Source organism: Echinops telfairi, unplaced genomic scaffold, assembly GCF_000313985.2.
Source record: "Echinops telfairi isolate 266 unplaced genomic scaffold, ASM31398v2 ScPeMD7_7469;HRSCAF=8507_0, whole genome shotgun sequence".
Lineage (NCBI taxonomy): Eukaryota > Metazoa > Chordata > Mammalia > Afrosoricida > Tenrecidae > Echinops > Echinops telfairi.
The window spans coordinates 57,583,259-57,608,609 of record NW_022111372.1 but is presented as its reverse complement, the minus strand read 5'-3'; the positions used below and the strand labels follow the sequence as shown (position 1 = coordinate 57,608,609).

At 37.0% G+C, this 25,351-nt stretch overlaps 1 protein-coding gene across 1 annotated transcript in view; it reads left to right on the top strand.

The window, feature by feature from the left end:
- RANBP17 (RAN binding protein 17) overlaps nucleotides 1–25,351 on the top strand; it is a 403,303-nt gene that overhangs the window by 6,535 nt on the left and 371,417 nt on the right. Inside the window, exons 2-6 of the mRNA XM_004697128.2 lie at nucleotides 3,625–3,715; nucleotides 10,220–10,386; nucleotides 14,117–14,182; nucleotides 19,912–20,016; nucleotides 23,392–23,557. Of these exons, the coding sequence (XP_004697185.2) occupies nucleotides 3,625–3,715; nucleotides 10,220–10,386; nucleotides 14,117–14,182; nucleotides 19,912–20,016; nucleotides 23,392–23,557 (595 nt within the window). The remainder of the gene's footprint in view (nucleotides 1–3,624; nucleotides 3,716–10,219; nucleotides 10,387–14,116; nucleotides 14,183–19,911; nucleotides 20,017–23,391; nucleotides 23,558–25,351) is intronic.

Here is a 25,351-nt window from a genome sequence, read left to right as displayed (position 1 = left end):
ACCAAGGGCTCAAGTAGAAAGCAAATGTTTTGAGAATGATGATGGCAACAAATGTACTTGACACAATGGATGGTTGGATGGATTGTGGTAAGAGTTGTATGAGCCCCTAATAAAATGATTTTAAAGAAAAAAAAACCAGTGCATATACAGAGTGGCAGCAACTATAGGTTCTCAAACATAGCAACTGTTGTGAGGTTGTACTTCTACAGAGTTGATTCTGACTCAAAACCGTGGGACACAATGGAACTCCCTGGGGGTCTCTAAGACTGCAACTCTCCGATAGTAGAAAGCCTGATCGTTTCCTACACGATGGTTGGTGGGTTCAGACTGCCGAACTTAAGGCTCGAAGCATAGCCTGTGTACACCAGGGCTCCTTGTTAGATGTAGTCAGTATGAGTTGAAACTGATTGGATGGCATCTAACAACACAACAGATGCCTCAGTGACAGTATTAGTTACATGTCCTCTCATCAAGAAGCAGAAACAGAACCTCCCCAGAGAATTTACATTGTATTTAAGTGCACTTTGAAGGGTGTTCTCCTACCCTCAACTCTTCAAGCTTTTGTTTTCATTGTTAGACTGTTAATCTCCTTTCTCCCCCTACCTAATTTCTCTGTTCTGTTACAATGATAGTGATCTAATTAACTCATCATTGATGAACAAAGAAAATCTTGTTAATTTCCACTTTGAAACTTAATGTAGTTGTAGCTTTACTTTCACATTTTTTTGTGTGGAAATTATCTGGTGATGAGGTATTTTGTTTTAAATGTTCTAACTTTTCTAACAACTGCTTTCCGGTGAGTTGAGAATGTTCTAAGTGCTTAGTCTGATACTGTCAACTTGTTTTACATTCTTTTAAGACAAATAGAGCCATTGCATAAAAAAGTACAGTGCTCTGTCATGTAATTCAATTAATACTGAACTTAAGGACTTAAAAGTTAGACATTTGAAGTCCTTATATCCTCTAGATATGAAAGATGGGTACTGATAACAATTTATAGGTACAGAGGAAATAAAACTAAATCACTGCAGTGATGTCTAGTGTGCTAAGCAGCTATAGGAGAGCCACCCCCCACCCCCGAGGCTCTGACTCCACTGTTTAGCTCTGCCTCCAAAGCACAAAAGAAGCTGAAGATAATACATCATTGAATAAGTATGACTGTGTTCTAATAAAACTTAGACACCGAAATTTGAATTTGCGTAATACTATTTTTATACATTAAAAACTATTAATTTTTTGTCAGCTACTTAAATTATGAATGCATTTCTTCGCTCGTGGACTGTACAAAAACAAGCAATGGATTGCATTTGGCTATGGGCTGTAGTCGCTTTTATCTAGAGGAAAGGAAAAAGAGGGGGACTGCCTTTCAAGAGGAGCCTTGGTTGTGCTGTGGGTTCGGCACTGAGCTGTTACCTAAAGGTCAACCTAAAGGTTCAAACCCACCAGCTGCTCCACAGGAGAAAGAGAGAGGCTCCTATAAAGACTTAGCTTGGAAGTCCTATGTGGGTTGCCAGAATCAACTCATTGGCAGTCGGTTTTGTTTGTTACAAGAAACTTCTGGGGGAAGAGTACATAGCTGAACAGAATTTTGAAGAACGAGCGTGTATTTGGAGATTTCAAGTATTAAGTTACTAGTAAGACAATTACGGATCTGTGGTAGTACAGTGGTTATGTGGTAAGTTGCTTAAGCAAAAGTGGTTCAAACCCTCCAGCCACTTAATGGGAGCAAAGATGTAGTGATCTGCTGCTTTGAAGATTCCAGCCTGCACAATACAGGGGCAGCTCCACTCTGTCCTGTAGGGTAGCCAAGAGTTGGAGTAAACTTACAGCACTCGAGAGCAACTGCAACAGGAAGCTAGTTGCTGCCCAGAGAGAACATGGTCAGAGCAGGAGGAAAGAGTGGAGAGCACCTGACAGAGGCTGTCAGGGAGCGACCCTCGTGAGGAGAGCAACTGGCCGAAGTTGAAGAGGAACCAGGTCTGGATCATGTAGATCATGGCGAAGAGTATTTTATTGGAACTTGGTGTATTTCTTTATTTCTCCAACTGTATACTGTTATTTGAAGATGTTAACCTGTGCCTCCCTCACCTACTGATTGATCCTTTGAGGGATTATTACCAGGGAGTAGCCCCCCAAAAAGTGGGGAAAAGCTCTGCTGGGAGGAGCTTTCATAGTACGCCACTGCACCTGCCCCCGCCCCGCCTGCCCTCTCCTCCAGGCAAGCACTGAGCAACCCGCTCTGAGTTAGTGCAGCCTAGTGGCGTAGCCTGGGAAGGTTCTCTGTGGTCTCATTGAATTTTTTTTTTTGTAAAATCAGTTTTGCTCAGAGTTATTTTGTTTTGTTAATTCAAGCCTCGTTTTTTTATGATGATCAATTTAAGAGAACAGTGTGCGGCTGTGAAATTTTGTTTCCTGCTTGGGAAAAATGCCGCAGAAACTGTTGTGATGTTGAACACACCTTACAAGGACAGCGCTATGGGAAAAACTCAAGTGTCGGAGTGGTTTTCTTGTTTCAAAAAATGTGAAATGTTGATTGATGACAAACCTTGTTCTGGATGTCAGTCAGCTTCCCGAACGGACGAAAATGTCAACAAAATTTGTGCACTTGATGGACCACTGAAGAGATGGGGATGTTATCTGGACTACCTCGAGCTTGGTTCAGCAAATTTTAAGGGAAGATTTGGGAATGAGAAGTGTCGCTGAGAAATTTGTGCCTCAGTTTCTGAGTGACCAGGAAAAAGAAGGTTGAGCGGAAACATGCCATGCTTTGGAAGAACAGCTCCGAAACCACTCAAAGGCCATTCCTGGTGAAGAGAAGATGCTATTTTTATTACTCTGGATGCAAACATCAATCAAACCAGTGGAAGATACCATCGTCACCTCACCCGAAAAAAGCTTGTCAAGTGGAAATGAAGATCAAGATGATGCTCATTTGGTTTTTTTTTTAATGTGAGGGGCATAGTATATTTGGAGTTCATTCCACCAGGTCAGCCTGTTAAGCTTTCTTTTTAGAGGTTCTGTAAAGATTGCGTAACAGTGTTTGACAAAAAAGGCCTAATTTGTGGCAGACGGGACTGGTTTTGCCACCATGACAATGCACCTGCTCACGCGGCCATTTCAGTTGCCAGTTTTTGGCAAAAAACAGCATGCCTCTCTTGCCCATGCACCTAACTCATCTGACCTTGCTTTGTGTGACTTGTGTGAATGAAGAGGGATATGAAGGAGTAACGATTTGTCGAAGTAGAAGAGGTGAAGAAAAAAACGAGGGAGGTGCTGTCAGCCACCCAAACAGATGAGTGTGAAAAATGTTTCCAAGCATGAAATCACAGATTTGACAAATGTATAAAGTGTAATGGAGAGTACTTTGAAGGTGATAAAGTTGTTTTGTAAAAAAAATTAAAAATATAGCTTTGGGGGAAAAGATTCCATTTTGGGGGGGTACCTACCCCTTGTATGTTGTATATATTCTATGTGTATATTTATGCATTTTATCCAATTGCAGTTACCCAGTTTGGAAAACCTGAAAAATGTCCTTCGTTACTTGTGGAAAGGTTTTATCATAGCTTTTTGATTACTTTGATTTCATGCATGATAATAGTAAATAAAATGCATTATTCTTTACAGACATCTTACGCCCAGCTCCTTGCAGCCACTTGTCTTTCAAAACTCGTTAGCCGAGCCAATCCTTTACCTATTGAACAGAGGATAGATATCAGTAAGTGATTTATTATGTTTTTATAAATTGTATTTTATAAATAATGTTTCTTTTATAATATGCTAATTTTTATTAGGCATATGACTTCCTTCAGTCTGGCTTTTCTTTTAAGGTGAGTATTCAAGTCTTCATAAGCAGTGATGAACAGTGGTGTTTGTTAAACAGAACTGTAATAAAAAAAGCTTTTCCTTAATTTCATAATAAGTAATTAGTAGCATTTTACAGTGTTTACTGTATAGGGTTGCTGTGACTAAGAATTGACTCAGAGTCAAAGAGTTGGTGATACTACTGAGATAACCTTAAGGTCAGCTGTTCAAACCCACCAGCCTTTCTGAATCTGTCTGCTCAGATTTAAAAAGACCCGGATACCCTGTATTGGGTCGTTAGGAGTCAGAATTGACTTGGTGGCAGTGGGTTTGGTTTCAGTTCATATTAAAATAAATGCTTAAATCATTGATTCATTTCTGCTTGCTAGCCTCAAGCATGGTTTATATTTCTGTATCAGGAAAATTTAAATGTACTATGGACCAGTAAGCACAAATTTGTAAATGGCCAAATTACACAATGATGTGTGTTGTTTGCTTCATATATTTGATTAATATTTTTCTAAGTACTCAAGAGTTGTAGTTGAGTAGAGAAGGATTTATACACGCAGGCATTAACTTGTGTGTTTAAAAAGCAAAAGAGAAATTTACATTAAAAAAAGCCGTACTTTATCCAAAGTTATCCTGAGTTATAAAGCAGTGATGCTGAATGGGTATTTAAAATAACAGTTACTCATTGAGGTGTTTCCCTGGTGGCATAAGGGACGGCTAGCCATTGGAACTCCCAAGCTGCAAGAAAGGTGAGGCTTTGTGCTCCCCGACAGATTTCCAGCCTCGGAAACCCGCAGGCAGTTTGAATCTGCCTCGTAGGCTTGCTGGGAGTTGGAATCAGCTCAGTGGCAGTGAGTTGTTTTGCTTTTCTGTTAAATGTGTTTTCAACTGGGAACTCGGAGAACAAGACAAAAATTAGCATAAAAATGTAATACTCATCAAAGGAAATTAGAGAAAAATGAGGAAAGTAAAAACCTACTATCGATAAGTCAACATAATTTTTGTGTACGAACGTGATGAAAACCAGTCTGGTTTCCCTAAACTAATGTGCCTGCTTGCCACTTTCTGCCTGTGATGCAAATGTCTGGTTTCTGATCACGACACTGAAGCAGTGTGCTATAGTAACAAACACTACAGCATTCTTCAAACATAAAGCATGGGTTTCTTTTGTGAGTTTCTTTGTTTTATTTTACCACTCTTGTTTCTCTGAGTAGCATAGAATACTTGTTATGACAGATGCGTGTAACTCGTGTGAACAGAATAATTTACATGTCCGATAAGATGGAATCTATCTCAAATCAGTGCCTTAGACCTTCATGATATGTTCCTAATCTACATATCTCATTTTTTCCCTGCTTAAATTCTGTTGCCAGTCCCTGTGTGAACCATGCTATGTTCTATTTTATATAATTTAGTGGCTTCTTGTCGCTCACTGTTTTCTCAGCTTAGTATTGATGTCCTTTGACGAGCTTGTCTCTGAAAGACCAGCCTTCCCTAGGAGCTTTGTATCTCTGTTGGGTCTAGCCTGTGAGTTGTGCCAGAAGGTCCTGTCTTCATGCCGCCTTATTTCTGCCCTGACGTGGTTTCCATAAACCAGAATGCTCAAAGCTTAAGTGTAGATAACTAAATAAATAGTCCTTCTTCCTCCATTCCCCTCCTTCTGTCATTCCTTGCAAACTAAAAGCTTTATTGAGGTATAATTTACATACCATTAATTTTCAATTCACTTCTTTAAAATGTATAATTAATTATTTCTTTAGTAAATTGTCTGTTGTATAAACATCATCATAACCCAGTATTTCATCACTCCAAAAGATTCTTCATGCTTATTAACAGTTTAGTCCTGTTCCCAGTAGGAACACCCTGCTTTCAGTCTCAGTAGATAACCTCTAGGGGATATTTCATATACATGCAATCATACAGTATTTAGCTCGTTTCACTTAGCAGAATGTTTCTGAGGTTTTTACATGTAGCATGTACCAATATCCTATTTCTTCTATTGTTGAATAAGACTGTATAATGTTAGATCATAGCTTCCCAAATTGAACCACTTCCTTTTCAGGGAAAGAGTACTCAGTGTACCCCTAGTAATTAAAAAAATGCTTGTACGAAAGCCCATAATCCAGGATAAAAGTATAGGCCTCAGCTTTTGAAGCCCTGCTGGATTCTCCAGCAGCTGCCCCACCCCAGGTGGTACCTCTTACTTTAGAAAATACTGATTTAAATACTTGCATATGACGTTTTGTTTATTTTTACACGAGTTGATGGCCACTTGATTTGTTTCCAGGTTTTTGGCAGCTATAAATAATGCTAACTTGAATATTAACATACAAGTATTTGTGGGGATGTATATTTTCAATTCTCTTAGGTCATTACTTCGGAGTATAATTGTCAGATCATAAAATCCATTTATGATCATAAATCCATTTACCTTTTTTAAAAAGCTACCAAACTGTTTTCCATAGTGGTTGTGCCATTTTGAATTTTCACCAGGTGTGGATAAAGATTTAGTTTCTCCATATTCTTACCTCATAAATCCTTTCTGGATCATCGTGTGGTAGTTTCTTTTTATTCCAAATCATTCATATGCTGGCTCTTTAGGTATAAATTACAGTTTCTATTTGTAAATGTTCTTGAATTTTGTATTCTTTCTATAAAAGCATTTTAGTTACATATGGAGGTATTTACTTGCTTTCTCTTCTTTTCCAAAATTACATGCTAGCATTTAGGGTCAAAATAGAAATTTAATCTTTTTCGCTTTAATTTGTATTCTTTTGTATACTTTCTTTTTAAAAGCTTTATTGTAATTTGGGTTAAGTTTTACAGATTAGATAATTTTACATTCAATAATTCATGTACTTTTGATACATGTCATTCATTGCCGTTTTCTCAGTGTAACTTCACTTTAGCCTACTTTCTCTGTGTCTCCTATTTCCAATCCCTGTTCTGCCCTAATACTTCTGAATGTTGTCCTTGTGCTAATGCTGTCCTTTTGATTCTAAATGGCTGATCATTCTAAGGTGTTTGTGTCTCATTAGTGTTACTGTTCCCTTTATAGACCTGCCTATTATTTGGCTGAAAATTGAGCAGTAGGAGTGAGTTCAGTTCCAGACCTGAAGGATACCAAAGACCTTAGTCTTGGGAGTTCCACTAGTCTATTCATTAACTAAATCCTGGTCACTTTTTATAATTTTGACTTTTGTTCCATACACCCCACCACCACCAGCCCCCCATCCAGGACCTTCAAATGTGATCCTTTTTCAGAACAGTTATAGTGGTAGTGGGCACCATCTAGGTATTCAGGTCTCAGGCTTATGGAGGCCGATGTTTGTGTGGTCTGTTACACCACTGGACTAATTATACCCACTTGTCTCTGATCACTCTTCTTTCTTCTGGACAGTGAGACACCCAATAGTTACATCTAAATGTGATTGCTCATGAACTTTCAAGACGTCAGTCTCTACTCAGCAAAGTATGAACTATAACATTGTTTTATGGATTATGTTAAACCAGTTGACCTAGTGTCACCCAAGACAGTGGTCCTGAGCCCTCAGGCCCAGGGACTAATTCTCTCACAGTGTTTACTTATGTTTTAGATGTTTTCAAATGTTTTCCTGTTTGTACTTCATCAAATTTATCAATACTTTTGCAGCATAATAAAGATACATGTAGAAATATGCTCTTGCCAAACTCACATATATTTCTGGATGTAGACTCGATCTCCTCACTGCTGTTCAGCCTGTGTGTCTCATTGTTTGCAGAGTTGTATAGATAACAGTGTTTACTTCTCCTGTCTTTAACATTTTCACTTCTCCCAGTGTCTTCTAGTTTTTGCTGACCTCCCTCTCATTGTGTACTGCCATCCTCCACTCAAGTTAACATCACGTTAGTCTCTTTGTGCCGTGACTTCCCCTCCCTGAAACGCCCATCTCTGGTAACCATCAAAGAATGATTCAATTAGTGTGGAACCTTTTGGCTTTATATTACAACGTTTGCCCTTTAGTGATTAACTAATTCCATTCTGCGTAATGTCATTCATGTTTTGCAGTTTTGTCTTTATTTAACTTTATCATTGTGCTGAGTGCTTTTTGGGGGTTATTTTAGTGCCCCTTATTCTTTCTTTCACATAGCTTTTGGAGTTGAGTTCATTTCGTTTGTGGATTTTCTTGTCATTTTCTGCATTGCTACTGTTTCAGTGTTTACTGAGTATTTGTGATTTTTCTCTTTTTGCTTTTAATGAGAGGCTTACTTTCTTTGAGGTTATGTTATAATTTGTCTTATCAAGTTTTGAAACAGATTGTACTGCTTTGAAATCTACTTGAATTCCACTGCATTTGGAAGTTTTGTAACTGTACTATTCTATTTTACTTTTTAGTTGTCTTTGTTACAAATTGATATCCTTGGCGCCATGTTTTCATTCTTGTAGTTTTCTTTTTCTTTTTTACTTTGTACAGTTCTGTATCTGGCTTGATTTCTAGGTGATGTTATCAAGTATGTTAATCTCAGGGTTGCTGCTCTTGAAGGTTTTCTGTGCATAGAGCTTCCCCTAGTATTTCTTGTAAGGTTGGTCTGAGTTTAAAAATTCCTTTTTTTATATGGAAATGCCCTAATTTCGTGGTTGTACTTTTGGGACAGTTTTGCTGGGTGGTATATCATTCTTGGTTGACAGTATTTTTATTTCAGAATTTTACATTTGTTATCCTGTTGCTTGCTTGCCGGCATGGTTTCTCCTGAGAAATCAGAACTTAGTCTTGTTTGGTTCTCCTTAATGGGCAGCTTTTCATTTTCCCAAGTTATTTCCAAGATTTTTTTCATTCTTTAGTTTTAGAAAGTTTGATACGATATGTCATGGTGATTTTTTTGGGGGGGGGCGGTGCAGTCTGTCCTTTTGAAGCTTATTCAGCTAGAATGCAGACCTTACTCTGTTTCATGAGGTTAGGGATGTTTCCTCCAAAAAATATTTGACAACCTTTTCTGTTGCTTTTCTGTTGTCCCTTCTTGTTCTGGCATTCTCATTACACAGATAATCTAATGACGGTCAGGTGGTATAGGAGCGTGTAGTGGCCGCCACCAACCCATTAGGTAGGGCAGTATTGGGTTGCTATGCGTTGGCATAGATTCGATGCCAGTGTCATCAGTTTGGTTTTTGGTAGGACAAATGGGTTTGTCTCAGCTAAATGGGCACAGTTGCTTTCTTGTTAACAGTCACCAGTGTACATATGTATTATCAGGCCATTGTCTTGATTGAATGTTGCCTGCAGGAGTTTAGGATGGCCTCACTGTGTCAGATCAGCTGACAATTCACCTGTGTGTCTCCTCTCTCACCACTTTTATTCAGATTCTTCTCCTACTTGGTATTCAGTCCACTTCCCTCTGAAATTTAGGGCCCAGGATTATTTTACCTACATGTTTCAATTAATTTTTATGTCTTTATTGTAGAGGATCTGTATAGTGTGTCTGCCTAGTACACCATCATACCAAAAAGTCCTTTATATTTATTTTCAGCTAGAATTTGTGATGCATTTGTTATCTGACTTTAATTACTGAGTTCACTAGAAGCTCACAGCTGAATTTGCTACTTATAGCTTATAATTTTGGTTTGTTAACTTTATTCCAAACTTTACTAAAGTATTCTTACTTTCTTTAATTTCCATATTTATAATATTGTACTCTTTGTGTATTTGCATACTACTTAAATAGGACAGTTAGTTTTGCTATAAAATGACATATTTGTTCCTAAAACAGTCTTATACAATGTCCTGCAAAAATAAAAGGTTTATGTTGGAAAAATGGGGTTAAGAAAACAATATTCAAAAATTTTGTCCATGATACAATAAAAACAGACAGGTAGCTAATTTAAATGGGAACACAGTTTTATATATATGTTAAATGGTTAAGAAATTTGGCACTTAATCTTGAAAATACTCCCAATTTATTTGTGAAAGTGAATGTTAGCTGCAGTTTGTGAGCTATTATGAAGTAATGAAAGGAAAATTATTAAAATGGGAAGAAATTATAATACCAGATGAGTCTGAGTGTGGTTTATAATACACTGGTGTAAGCTGAAGTAGCTGATAAATGTTACAGTGTGTACATTTTGTGTATTATTACATGGCTTAGCTCAGTTGACCTGGCTGATGTCTTATTACATATTTTTTGTGTGTGCATGAAATCACATAAACAAAAGTGATATTCTTGTTGTATTCATATTACCTCCTAATACATCAATTGCAATGGACCAAATTTGCCTTTTGAAAATGAGCCTCATGATAGAACTGACTATGTAAATCTTGAGAGGAAAAGATTAACTTTTTATCAACAAGTTGATATGTATGAACTTCTCTTTCTTCTTTAACATAATTTGCATTGTTTCTGAAAGTTCAAATGATCACAAGAATTTTCTTTGTAGGAAACTACATTCTAAATTATGTGGCATCCCAACCCAAGCTGGCTCCTTTTGTTATTCAAGCACTTGTACAAGTCATTGCTAAAATAACTAAGTTGGGGTGGTTTGAGGCTCAGAAAAACCAGTTTGTCTTCAGGGAAATCATTGCTGATGTGAAAAAGTTTCTACAGGTAAGAAGCTGTTTTTACATTGTTGGAACATTGCTAGTTGCATTTTGAGTGTAGAATGCTATTTTTGTAAAGTTCAATTGTTTGATGTGTAGCTTTCAGTACCACATTACTTAGGATGTTTTTTATTCCTTTATTACCAGCAAAGGAGAATCATGTTGCTAGAGAGTTCTAAATCTTCCAAATCAGAGGAATGTAAATCACAATGATTTCTAATTTTAAAAGTATATGTGCTCCCATTTGTGATATTTATATATTTTATACTGCATATATTTAAAAATATATGCACTTTTAATATGTATGTTTGTTACACAATCCCAGTATTTGGACATTACAAAGGGAGGAAAAAACGTGCAGGGAATTAATTTAAGTTATGTTAGTAATCCCAGTTACATTCCACCCAGTTATAATATGTATTGGTGTTGGTTCTCATAAGTCTTTTTCTTGGCAACTAGCCCAGTTGAGTATGATCCAAATATTTAAATACCCATTTTCCACCCTGTCACCACTCTTCGTAATTGCAAGGTGGCTCTGTTGTTGAAGTGTTGGACTGCTAACCTTAAGATTGGGGTTTCTAACCCACCAATTGCTCTGAGCATGTAAGATGAAGCTGTCTGTTACTGTAAAAATTTACACAGTCTATTAAAACCCTGGTTATCAAATATTTCCAGAATTAAGTACATTTCTTGGCCATCAGATCAGTAGTGTACAGGGAAACAGAGGGATAGTGTATTCTGAGACTGATGAACATTGGAATTGTGAATGTCATTCTGGCTTGCACAATAGGATTCCTCCTCATGTTATCTACTAAGATTCTCTGTAATTCGTTTTGAATCATTAGCACAGATAACCTTAGACTATGGGGCTCTTTTAAAGTACCGTCAAGTTTGAGCACTGAATGGAGGGAAATAATTCTTGTTAGTTAACATTTACCTCTAATGTTCTCCATTAGCTTTAGTGTGTGGGGAGGCCCAAGGAAACAAAGTGTTTTTATCTTCTAGGTTTATTGTCGTTTTATAACCAACTATTTGGCACTTATTTTCTGGGTATATGACTTGACCTAACCTTGAGTCATGAGAAAGGCAATTGCCTGTAATGTTTTACTACTATAAAATGGCACCACATGGCTCCTTTGGGAGTTAGCAGCTTCTGTGGATTTTTGCCTTAAAATTTATTTTAAGGTGTGTTAAATCCTTAATGGCTCTAAGTTTTGTGCATCTTCCTTTCTCTGTTATTGTAGCTTTATTGCTGTCATACTCCAAACATATTTAAATGCTTTCTTTTACAGCAGTGCTGTTAACATTGCTGATTATCAGTGAGTTATAGAGCTTGTATTAGAATGGAAGTCAACATGGTGCTTCCTTCATCTCAAAAGACTTGCTATTAATAATGTCATATGACTTACAGGGCGTACTTAGTGACCTTCAAAAACCAAACTCACTGCCGTGAGTTGATTCCAACTTAATAGCAACCCTATAGGACGGAGTGGAACTGCCACTGTTGGTTTCTGAGATGGCTTCACTGTGTATAGCAGTAGTAAACCTGCTCATTGTTCTCCTGAGGAACTGCTGGCTTCAAACTGCTGCCCTATGGTTTGCAACCCAACTAGTGCAGTCACTGTCATTCCTGCTGTTGTGTCTTCATGCCTGTGCCTTGCTCAGAATTTTGCCATAAAATCCTTCAGTGTTGCAAGTTTAGATTTGATTTTTTTCCCCTTCAGTTCTTTCAGTTCAGAAATGGCAACAGTGCTTTTTCGCTTTTGGTGTTCTAGCACTCGATCTTTGCCCATTTCATCACAATGCTTTCCTTTCTTCCTGAGCTGACTTTGGAATTCTTCTTTTCAGCTCTTTTACTTCTTAATTTCTTCTGTTCACTTTAGCTTCTCCGTGTATTAGAGAAAGTTTCAGAGTACCCTCTGATAGCCATTTTCGGCTTTTTATTTCTTTGTTGCCTTTCATTGACCTTTCGTTTTCAGTCATCCCATAACTTGTCTGGTCTTCAGTTGTTAGTGTTCAATACATCAAATCTAACCATGAGTTGGCCTCCAAATTCTGATGGGATGTTCAAGGCCAGACTTTGACTCTAAAGGCCTTTAAATTTTTTTCTCCATATTCAACTACATTTGCATATGAACCAATTGATAGTCTTTCTTCCTCAGCACTTGACATTGTTCTAACTACTGTTATTCAGCGTTTCTTTGCAGAGGTATGTTTTGATTCATATGGTTTCATCTGGTGAAGTCCATATGCATATTTGCCACTTATGTTGTTGAAAAAGGGTATTTGCAATGAATTCGTTGTTGGCCTTGCAAAATTCTGTCTTGTGATCTTAGCCAGTGCTGATCCTTCTTTGTTTCCAATGTTGGCATTCCAAGCAGCAGTAATTATCACTGATTCTTGATTGCATATTTGATCAATTTCAGGATGCAGGACTTAGTAAAACTTCCAATTTATTCACCTTTGACATATTGCTGGTTGCATAAATTTGAGTAATACAGTGAATCCTCGCCACTTTGCGCTTCGACTTCCGCGGCTTCACTCTATCGTGGTTTTTGCGTAACAGTGCATGCTCTGTCATTACTGCCACTGATTGGCTCATACTGTACACGCTTGATGCCATAAATAATATAATAATAATAAATGATAATTGTAACGTCCAAAATGTTTTACTGTATTTTCCCTTTTTCATTTAATAAATTGGGTAATACGAGTGTAATGGTGACTAAAGGGTGTTTTTTCATGTCCTCTATGCTCTAACTATGAAAATATTTGATTTACAAATAAGGAATCCTACTTCGCGGAATTTCATTTATTACGGTAGGGTCTAGAACCGATTAACTGCGATAAACGAGGGTTCACTGTAGTTGTATTAACTGCTCTTCTTCATAGATGTGCCCCACAACAAACAGTAGTGCACTTCACGGTAGATCTTGAAATGTTCTTTTTTGACAATGAATGAGATGTCGTTCTCCTTTGGTTTAGCATTCCTGGCAGCATAATAGATCAAATGATTGCCCCATTCTAAATGACCAGTAGCCATCTATTTTAGCTCACTAATGCCTAGGACATCACATTTTATATGATCTATTTCATTTTTGGCAACTTTCAATTGTCCTAGATCCATATTTCATGGGCTGTATTAGTGGATTTTTACAGCTGTTTATTCTAATTACTTCTAAAAGATGCATATGTTGAGGCCATGAAACTATATACCTTATTTATAGATAACTTAGTAGAGTGGGTACCTTAGATTCTCATATTTAAAGTTCTTAGTAAATACATGCACTTGCGTTATGAAATAATGTTTTAAAAATATTATTTGATATTAAATCCAAAGATTTAAATTAATTACTAAGCTATTCATTATTGTTAATACAACTATGTCAGTTGTCTTGTAGAACTAAACAATTTTTTCGTTCTTATGCATGATCTTATAAAAAACATTAAAGCCAACTCTTGGATTTTTAAGTCCAATTCTATGCCTTTTGTAGCGTATCTTGCCTTTCTAAGGTAGGCAGACCTTTTCCAACTCAACTCTACGAAAATTTATTCTTCAAAATATGAGCTTGGCATTCTTTTAATGTGTAGAATTCATATTCATTTTCCATGCATTTCAATAGATATATTTTTAATTAAGTGTGGTGCTTAACTACATAATTATTTGTAAATATTGCCTGGTTTATACCTCTATCATATGGGTCTACTTTTGCTAAACTTGGTTATTTTCTCTAAAGGGCACTGTGGAACACTGTATAATAGGAGTAATGATTCTCTCAGAGCTGACACAGGAAATGAACCTGGTAAGCATTTTCATCTAATGGAAAATAAAGTTTGTGTTAGTGCAGCTGTGTATATGCTGGGTTTGGTGGCAAAAATGTACATCCTTTATGTGGCATAAAACCGAATAGATATTTTTTTGGTTGCTTTTATTGGTGGGGTAATTAAGTATTAGAATACTTTCATTGTCATTTAAAGTATCACCACTAGAATAAAGTACTACAAAGAACAAGGAATTAGACATGGCCCTTGCTCCATGGACAGTTGGAAAATTTTCCTTTTATCTTCACATAGATATATATGCAGGAGAGAAACAAACCTTTAGTCATGGACAAATAAAGACAAGAAGTTGAGTGAATTGTTTTTCAACAGTGGGGACTAGGCAGGACACATCAAAGAACAGACCTCTGGGGAATTTGCTATTCGCTGATGGCTTTGCCTCTCCCTGTATAAGGAGAGTTCTTAGAAGCTGCACCTCCCCCCAGCAGTGCTTTCAGTAGCTCAGCAGCTGAGCACATCATCACCTGCTCCTGTGCACTTTTGCACTTAATTTTGTTGTAAAGAGAAACAAAAGCAGGAGTTAGTTCCTGGTGGAATAATTTTATTAAAAGTGGGGGAAGGTAGTATTTAAATTTAAAAATTGTTGTCATTCAAAATGGCATGTTGGGGGAGTGTGTTGTGTATTTGTATAGATTCATTGATTCATGCATGCACACACAATTGTATATATAGTCAATCTTTATCACTCTCGGATTCTGTATTTGTGTGCATGCTAAAAATTATTTATAATCCCAAACTCAATATCTGCAGCACTTTTATTGTTTATGGACATAAACAGAATTTTTAGCAAGCAAGGTTGTGCCATCTGCATACTGTAAATAATCAAGAAATGAACACTAACACACTGTAATTAGGTGCCATTGAATCAAGTATGACTCTCAGCGACCCTAATGTACAACAGAGTAAAACGTTGCCTGATCCCTGCGCCATCCCCACACTTTTTCTGATACTGGAGTCCATTGTTGCAGCCACTGTGCCAGTGCTTCTTGTTGAGTGCCTTCTTTTTTTGTTGCCCTTCTACTTGACCAAGCATGATGTCCTTTGCCAGGGAATGGTCTCTACTGACAACAGGTCCAAAGTACACGAGACACAGTCTCCTCTGGAGCACCCGGACTTCTCCCAAGACAGATCTGTTTGTTCTTTTGGCAGTTGGTGGTACTTCCAATATTCTTCACCTACACCATGATTCAAATGCTTCGATTCTTCTTAAGTGCCTAACTTTCACATGCATATGGAGCCATTGAAAATACTACAGCTTTGGTCAGGCCTACCTTACTCCTCAAAATAACCTCTTTGTTTTTCAACACTTTAAAGGGGTCTCATGCAGCAGGCTTACCCAATTCAGTGCTTTATTTTATCTCTTTTGCTTTTTTTTTAAGAAAAAAACCATTTTATTGGGGGGCTCTGACAGCTCTTAAAACAATCCATACATCAGTTGTATTGAGCACACTTGTACATATGTTGCCATCAACATTTTCAAAACATTTTCTTTCTACTTGAGCTCACCCAAGCTTTCTACTTGAGCTCCACTCATCACACCTCTGATTAATTCCTTATACCAATATGGATTGCTGTTTGCTATTTTTATTTATTTAATAGATTATGATTTGTTTTTGATAATATTTATACCAATACTCCCAATTTCCACCAATTTTACCAGTTGCCCTTTCAGGCTGGCTTTTGCATACATTTGACATCTCCTCACCACTGTTTGAATACTTTCTTCCCGGAACAGCAAGGTGCTTCCAGGTTTTTCTCATAATTACTAACCTTACTGCTGTTGACTGAATTCCAACTCATAGTGCCCCTACAGGACAAATTAGAACTGCCCCTTATGGTTTCTGAGACTGTACGTCCTTATGGGAACAGAGAGCCTCATCTTTCTCTCGAGGGCTGCTGCTCTGAATCCTAACCTGTGGCTAGTAGCCCACCACGTAGCCCATCGTGTCACCGGATCCTTGTGTTTGGCCAGCTACCTTAAAAAAGTTCTGAGGGCTGGAGTTTAACTTAAACCTTGGTGAAAAAAATAGCGTCTCTAGAGATATTATAATATTTATTCTAATATTTCTAGTATTTAAAGATATCTGAAGAGCTGTAGTTGTAATTTTTAAATGTATCTTACAGTAATTTTATTGTGAAAATTTAACTTCATAAAACTTAAAACAGTATAATGATATAATAGTATAATTGCTCCACATTTTACTTAGCCTAATTGTAGATCATTTATAATTTAAACTAGCATTTATTAAGTACTTCTGAACCAGGCAGTAGTGTATCTACATTATCACTGTGTTGTTGTTAGACAATAAGTGGGTTCCAATTTATAGTGATCCTGGAGATCACAGAATTAAACACTGCCATTTTCACAGTCATTGCTGTGTGTGCAGCCACTGTCAGTCCATCTTACTGAGAGTCTTCCTCTTTTCATTAAGCCTCTGTCTACCAAGAATGATGTCTTTCGCCAGGGACTGGTCCCACCTGATAACAGGTCTGAAGTATGTGAGTTGAAGTAGTGTCACCATCCTTGCTTAGCATTCTGGCTATACCCAAGACAGATTTGTTTGTTCTTATGTCAATATAGAGTATAACATTCTTCACTGGCATCATAATTCGGAGGCATTAATTCTTCTCTATCGACATTATATGGGGAAAATTCAGTATTATATTTCTCTCATGAGTCAGATAAATACATGTAATATTAGTAGTAGGATGTACCCTTTAAACAAAGATGTAAATTGGGCTTGCCTAAGAGTTAAAGAGAATTATTTAAATCATTTTGTGCTTTTAAAAGGCAGATTCATTTTTTTCTGATATATACTTAAGATATAATCATTAAAAAATAAGAGATCTTATGTCTGTGGTATAGAGTTATGGACATGCAACCCTCTTCCTTACAATATATATACTAGGCGGTACCCCAAAATACTGGAATTGTGCTGACAGAGCAGAGCTTTTGGAGTACTCATTTTTCCTGCTAGATGAGCACCGAGCAAGTGGCCCTGAGTTAGTTTGTGCACCCAGTGGCGTTGCCTGGGGAGGTTCTCTCTGGTCACTGAGTTTTTTTCATAAAGGCAGTTTCACTCAAACCTCGTTTTTTGTCATGACCAATTTAAGAGAATAGTGAGTGGCCATGAAATTTTGCTTTGTGCTGGGGGAGGGAGGCTGTAGAAACTGTTGGGATGTTGAACACAGCTTACAAGGCTAGCACTTTGGGAAAAACTGAAGTGTATGAGTAGTTTTCGCATTTCATACAAGGTGACGTGTTTATTGATGACAAACCTTGTTCTTGACATCAGTCAACTTCCCAAACAGACGAAAATGTCTACTCATAGTGCATACCACCAGATCAGAATGTTAATCAAGCTTTCTATTTAGAGGTTCTGAAAAGATTGTGTAACAGTGTGCAACAAAGCAAGACAGTGCACTTATGCAGCCATTAGTGCGCGCCAGTTTTTTGGCAAAAAACAGCATACCTCTCTTCCCCCACGCACCTTACTCACCTGACCTCGTTCTGTGCAACTTCTTTTTGTTTCCATGAATGCCGAGTGTCATGAAAAGACAGCAGTTTGACAATGGAGAAGAGGTGAAGAAAAAACGAAAAACGAGGGGGTTGCTGTCAGCTATCCAAACGGGTGAATTTGAAAAATGTTTCCAAGAATGGAATCGCAGATTTGACAAATGTATTAAGTGTAATGGAGAGTACTTCGAAGGTTATAACGTTGTTTTGTACCAAAAAAATTGAAATACATAGTTTTGAAAAATAATAATTTTGAGGCGGGGTATCCCCTGTGTGTGTGTGTGTGTGTGTTTGTGTGTGTATGTGTTTGTGTGTAATGAGTCACATTAGTAACAGAAGCTTGTAGGTCTTGACGCTAACTCTAGAATCAGACATGGGTTTGTATTTTAGCTCTGTTGCTAACTAATTTTTTACAAATGTTATAACTTTTTTAAATTTAGAAGAGGACTTCAAACAGTCCACTTGCCCAGTGCACATTTTGAAACCATCTTGTACATGTGTTGGTCTGTTAAGTGAGAGTGATACTGCTTACCGGGTCTTTTTAAGATTAGGTAGCTAGTCGCTCACACAGGGCCTACTCCATGTACCAGTGTCCTCTCTCTTTGGTAAGGACATGCTGATAATGATTGATCTGTAAACGCATTTCTCATCTGTAAAAGGAGACTATGGATTACCTTTGAAGATAAAGAAGTAATAAGTGAAAAACACTTGATGATTTACAATGCCACATACTATTAATTTACATTGAGGCTTTAATTTTTTTTTCATATATTGACACCATAATTTTTAGAGACAAACTTTGAAGTTTGACTTAAGAAAATGACAACCAGAAAACTCTACTTTCCATCTTACATATTGGATACATTTTCAGTAATAGCTATGTTGAATAATAACTATGAACTTCTGTTATAACTAAACCTGGCATCTAGATAGTTAAATTATATTTTGGAGCTTAGACAGTGTCAGATAATCAATTTTGCGCTCTCTGCTTTCTTTAAATCTATAATTGTTAGCAAGGGAAATGGTTTATTTTCTTCTCCCAGATAACAAAGACGATAAATAGTAATGCGTTAGCAACTATAAACTCTGTTGTTAATAATAATAATAATAATTGAACACAGACTACTGCTTTGTTTGCTGGTTTCCTGTTGACAAACTGTCATGTACAGTGTCGAGCATACTATATTTTCAGTTAGCGGCTGAAGAGCTAACTGTCCTAGTGAGTCTATTCCTAAGAACTATTTCTCATTATGTTCTAAAAATATCAAGATGAGTACACTAGTATTTATATAATAAATTGTTTCTAATTATTTATAAGTTCTATTTTAGTTTGTTTTCAGCATACCACGGATATAAGAATACATAGCATATATGATATAGACACAGATGACATTTTCATATAGAAATTTTTTCTGTAACTACACGTAGCAACTCCTTTCTTGATGAGTTGTTAGCTGACATTTTGCATTATAAAAAGTCTGTCATACAACTATTATGCACTGTAACGACGTACATTGGCTGAGGGGGTAGCTGTGATGCCCAAGGTTGTGTGTCGACTTTCCTGGGCCTTGCTTGTCTCTGATTTGGCAGTTGCATTATCTGGTAGTTGTATGATAACGCAGTGATTTCCCATTTTGTGATCTGGTGTTGTCTTCCTTCATTTTTATGTTACCCTGATTTCCACATAACAATCTAGTCTTTGGAACCCAACCCTGTCAATAAGTGAGGAGAGGGTATAATTCACTTTGCTGACAGATCCACAGAAAGTTTCAAAGATTATTTTGGATGTTCTTCGTTCTACATGTATCATTTAGGGATCAAAGAATTTGCTATTTGTCCAATATGAAATAAAGCACACGGGTAAAGAATTGGTAGTTCATATGTTTATACTGCCTGCAAAGATTTGATCCTACTCTGATTCTTAATTTTGCATCAGTATGATTTGTAGAAAGAGAATTGAATTTTAACAATTAAGAAACTTGAATGTTAACTCTGATTCTGCTATTACGTCTTTGAGTATCCTGGAGTAACTCACTTTCTTGGTAAAATTTCAAAAGTTCTATTAACGCTATCTATGTCTTGCTCTTTAATTACTATCTCCACTTTTAATTTACTACATTTCTGCTTTGCTTTTTGGTTAGTTATTGTTAAAATAATTCATCTTGGTCTTTTTAGGTTGATTATTGTAGATCTTCAGCAAAACACAGGAAAATAGCTACCTCATTTCGTGACTCTTCTCTCAAAGACATTCTTGTGCTAGCATGCTCTCTTCTGAAAGAGGTGAGTTGCGTAATATGCGCTATCATGGAGAAAAATAAGAGTTTCAAACGAATTTTAAATAGATTTCTTTTTTATTCTGCCATTTGAAGTATTCCTCTGGACAGTCTTGGCCTAGAAGAAATTGCATATTTGGGATATGATCAAGTCCAAAGGGAATTTTATAATTTGTCCTTAGGCAGTATTTTCACTGTCTTCCTTCTGTAGATTCCTTATTTTGCAGAAAATAGTTGATTCTTCTTTTTTTTATATATATGTACACTTGGAAGATATCTTCTTTTTAAAAAAAAATCATTTTATTGGGGCTCATACAGTTCATCACAATACATACATCAATTGTGTAAAGCACACTTATACATTTGTTGCCTTCATCATTCTCAAAATTCACTTTCCTCTTGGGTTCCTGGAATTAGCTCATTTTCCTTTTCCCCCCTCCCCCCTCCCTCCTCCATCATGAACCCTTAATAATTTATAAATTATTATTATATCTTATCTGACACTTCCTGGCGTCTCCCTTCACCCACCCTTCTGTTGCCCATCCCCCAGAGAGGAGAGTATATGTAGCTCCCTGTGATCAATTCCCCCTTTCTACCCCCCCTTCCCTCCCGGTATTGCCACTGTCACCTCTGGTCCTGAGGGGTTCATCTGTCCTAGATTCCCCACATTTCCAGTTCCCATCTGTACCGCTGTGCATCCTCTGGTCTAACCAAGTTTGCAAGGTAGAATTGGGGTCATGGTAGTTGGGGGGAGGAAGCGTTTAAGAACTAGAGGGAGGTAGTGTGTTTCATTATTGCTATACTGAACCCTAAGCGACTCATCTCCTCCCCACTACTCCTCTGCAAGGTATGTCCAGTTGTCTACAGATGGGCATTGAGTCTCCATCACGCGCCACCCTCATTCACGATGATGATTTTTTGATTCTTAATTTTTTTACTGCTCTGCTCATATTTTCCTGGAGTATAGATGAACAGTGATGCTAGTAAGTTTTCTTAATTTATTAACTCTCAAGCTTTATTCATAGTTGAGCCAAGATAGTTGACTTCAATACTATCTGTGGACACATTTTCTCATTGATAAGTTAGTTCCCCTTTGAACATTATGGATAGCATAATGCCTAGTTACATTTTATCCTCTTGTATACTGTATATACTTGTGTATAAGCTGAGTTTTCCAGCACTTTTTTAATGCAGTTTTGGTGGTAAAATTAGATGCCTTGGCTGATGTTCACGTTGGCTTATACTCGAGTATATACGGTAATAAGGAGACGTCATCATAGTGCTCCAGCTTAATGGCCCAGTGCATTATTTCCTAAAGTATGTTCCAGTAAATTGAGGTTACTGGGTTCTTAATTAAAAGGACACCATCACAAAAGTTTAAATAACAAACTAAGATAAACTTATCTGTTCTAATAAACTTTCTAATTATTTTCTAATGAACTTTTGAAAACCTTTAGTGTATTCATGATTACTGTGAATTGGCAGCGAGGGAAGGGAAAGTTTAGAGTAGAACACAGTTTCTGAAACACAGTTAAGGTATACTAAAAAATAATTTGAAAATATTTTTATCCACTTTTTTCAATTGTGCTTATAGTACATGATAACTGCCACAGTAAATCAGATCTAAAGACCTTGTATCTTAAAGATCCCTGGTCACACAGTGGCTAAGTGCTCATCTGCTAATCAAAAGATTGCCAGTTCAAATCCACCAAATTCTGTGCAGGAGGATGATGTAACAGTTGGCTTCTGGAAAGATTTCAGCCTTGGAAGCTGTATGGGACAGTTCTACTCTGTCTTCTAGGGTTGTTATGGGTCAGAATTCACTTGGTGGCAATGACATTTTAGATTATCTTCTAAGAACAATTATTATGGAAAATGTAACAGATAGAAATTTGATGGAATAATATAGTGAAAACATTGTACCCATCAACCAATTCAAGAGTTAAAAACTCATGGGCAGGCTTATTTCATTGTTATTCCTGTTGAGGAACTTCAAGCTGTATATTGTTTTCCCACAAATGCATCTCTCTATCGAGATGGACATTTGTAAGTGTCAGCATAGCTCTCCAGCAGCTTTGTGTATTCCCACCTTCAAACATCTCCAACAACTTCCCTTAACTGAATATGGATCTTTCTTACTTCTCTTGAAGGAGATTGTGATTTCAGCTTGTTCTTAACAATTTTTGAGCAAACGAATACCTTGTGGTTAAACTATTTTGCTCTGTAAAATATTTGTTCTAAAGGTGATCGACAAAAGCTCTTATTATCATTTCACAAATATATAAAGTGATCCGCTGTAGAAATGTTTGGACAGTAGTTCTACCAATTTTTCCTAATATATACTATATAACTTGTTAAATATTTTTTTGTTTATTTTACGTGGCACTGAAGGTTTAAGTCATGGAAGTTAAAGACATTGACTATTGTGTTTATAGAACAAAGCATAATTTTACATTCAACGATTCATATACATTCTGATTCAACTCATCCTATGCATTCCCCTCGTCAGTTTTCTCACTTTCTGTCTGTGTTTCCTGTTTCATAATGCTTTGATCCTCCTTGGGTAAATGCTGTGCCTTTGATCTTAAATCGCTGATTGTTCTGTTGCAGGGGTGAGTTCAGTTTTAGACTGAGGGGTAAGGACATAGCCCAGAGTGCCACCAGTCTCCGTCAGACCGGTACTTTTGGTCTCTTGTATGATTTTTAGCTCAGTTCCAATTTTTCTTCCTCAATTCATTCTCTTCTAATATCCATTTCAGAGCAGTTGTAATAGCTGGGCACCATCTAGTTCTTTTCATCTGAGGGTTGTGGACACTGAAGTTTGAAAAAATCTGTTAGGCTGTTGGACTCATAGTTTCCATTTGTCTTTTGATTTTTATCACTCTTAATTTCATCTGGACAGGGAAAGACCAATAGTTGCTCCTTAGATGACTGCTGATGACCTTTTAAGACCCCCATCACCACTCACCAAATTGGGGTGTAAAACATTGTCTTGGTGGACTATCTTATGCCAGTAGGCGCAGTGGCTCTGAGACGAGGATCCTGATCCCCTAGGCCCCGTGATTTGTTCCTCCAAAGTGTTTGGTTATGTCTAAGGCTTTTTCATCACTGTCCCAGTGTGCTCCACTACATTCATGGGTATATGGGCAGCAAAGGGTATATACACATAAATAAATGTTATCTGGGAAACATGCATAACCTTGAAAGGTTTGTTAGAGTTAAAGGCAACAAAGGCAAATGCTGGTGTATATACAAACCTATAACCATGAAGATCTATGAATAGACACTTGGATAGATAAACAGGCTGAATAAGTGAAGGAAAAATTTAGCATGATTTTATAGTTTTACTTGACTTCAAACTTTATTTTTTCTCTTTTTTCAGGTGTTGGCCAAACCTTTAGATTTACAGGATCAGAATCAACAAAATCTAGTAATGCAGGTCTTAAAACTGGTTCTCAACTGCCTTAACTTTGATTTCATTGGCAGTTCAGCAGATGAATCTGCTGATGATCTTTGTACAGTGCAGATTCCAACAACCTGGAGAACAAGTAAGGCACAAATTTATTTTGAAGGATAGTCAACATAGAAGTCACAGAATTAAACAAAATAGTCCCCCTCTGCATGATTATCTCCTTTCTTGCTACACATTCAGCAAAAAGAAGGATTTATATCCCCAAGTAATTGCTGATAGCCTCTTTTAAAACCCCTTAAAAATATTTCCTCTATTATTGTATTGTAACAACTTTCATACTTTGAATTTGTAAGAAAATATCAAGACTGAACTCTAGAGCTAGGGGAAAAGCAGGTTTGGGAAGTAAAATTAAGTGTTCGATTTTGAATCTCAGCTACACGAGAGTGAGAACTAACACAGTCATAGGGAAGAGAGTTCAACATGCTTCTATTTTTTTCCCCCGACTGTATTTTATTTTATTTTTTACATTAGATCATTTTATTGGTTGCTCTTACAGCTCTTATAACAATCCATACATCAGTTGTATCAATCACATTTGTATATATGTTTCCATCATCATTTCCAAAATATTTTCTCTCTACTTGAGCCCTTGATATCAGCCCATTTTCCCGCTCCCTCAAGAACCCTTGTTAATTTATAAATTATTATTATTTTCTCATGTCGTACACTGTACGTCATCTCCACCCACTTTTCTGCAGCTCCCTCAACATGCTTTTTAAGGTTGAAAGGAAATCAATTGGAGTAACTGACTTAGCAGAGCAATGTTGTAACTTACTTCTTTATGGAGAGGGGTACCAAGAGAAAAAAATTGATTGGCCTCCATATACACCAGAGAAATCATAGTACAGGGTGCAGGGGTCAGGAATGGTGCTGACGGGTTGAAAAAAAGTATATGCTAAATAAATCTACCAAGATTTTTTTTTGCCACCTGTGCAGTGAAGTGACTGCTTAACCTCACATCTACCCCACTTTTCTTTTCCCTTCCCTCTTGTTTCCCAGTACCAAGGGTTTTTTTCCATAGAAAATTAAATAGGCTTCATAGTTAAGGATACCAGAGATAGAGCAGAAGAAATTTCATGAATACTTTGCTGATATTGAGATCAATGACTAAAGGAAACATTGAAAAGGGACTTATTCTTTTTCCTGACTATAGTAGTGAATACACAGATGCATACATGCTATACAATTGCGCAGAACTGAGTACATATGGACATGTATAGCTACACAATGATTACATGTAAAAGTTGAAACGCTCTAAAGATCAGGGGACTGTATCATTGGTTTCCTGTTATGATGCTGTGCTTTTGGTTTGCAAGAATTTACCATTGAGGGAAAACTGGATAAAAGGCAGATGGGGTCATAATGTGTTTTTTGCAATTGCTTTTGAAACTATAATTACCTCAAAAAAGATTGGTTTAAGAAAAGGCTTCATTAATAGACCCAGGAAGATTAAAAAAAAAAAAAAAAGCATTGCATCCCTGAAATTGGAGAAGATTGTTTTAAAAAGAAACATTAGAGAATGTTACACATTAAAAGGGCAGTAGCCCAAATATTCAGTGAATATTTAGAAGGCAAAATTAAGGAAATCTCCCAGAAAAAGAACAAAAGAACAGCAAAGCTTTGATAAGAGAAAACGTTAGGTGCAACTAGAAAGTCCGACATCTTATTGTAAGGATCTATAAGAGACGAGGGAGGTGGGGACTGAGCATGATAGTGAGACAGGAAGAAAGTCAAGGGAAATAGAGGAAAGACCTGGGAGGCAAAGGTCATTTATAGAGGTCTAGATAAAGACATGTACATATGCAAATATATTTATGAGGATGGGGAAATAGATCTATGTGCCTATATGTATAGGTTTAGTATTAAGGTA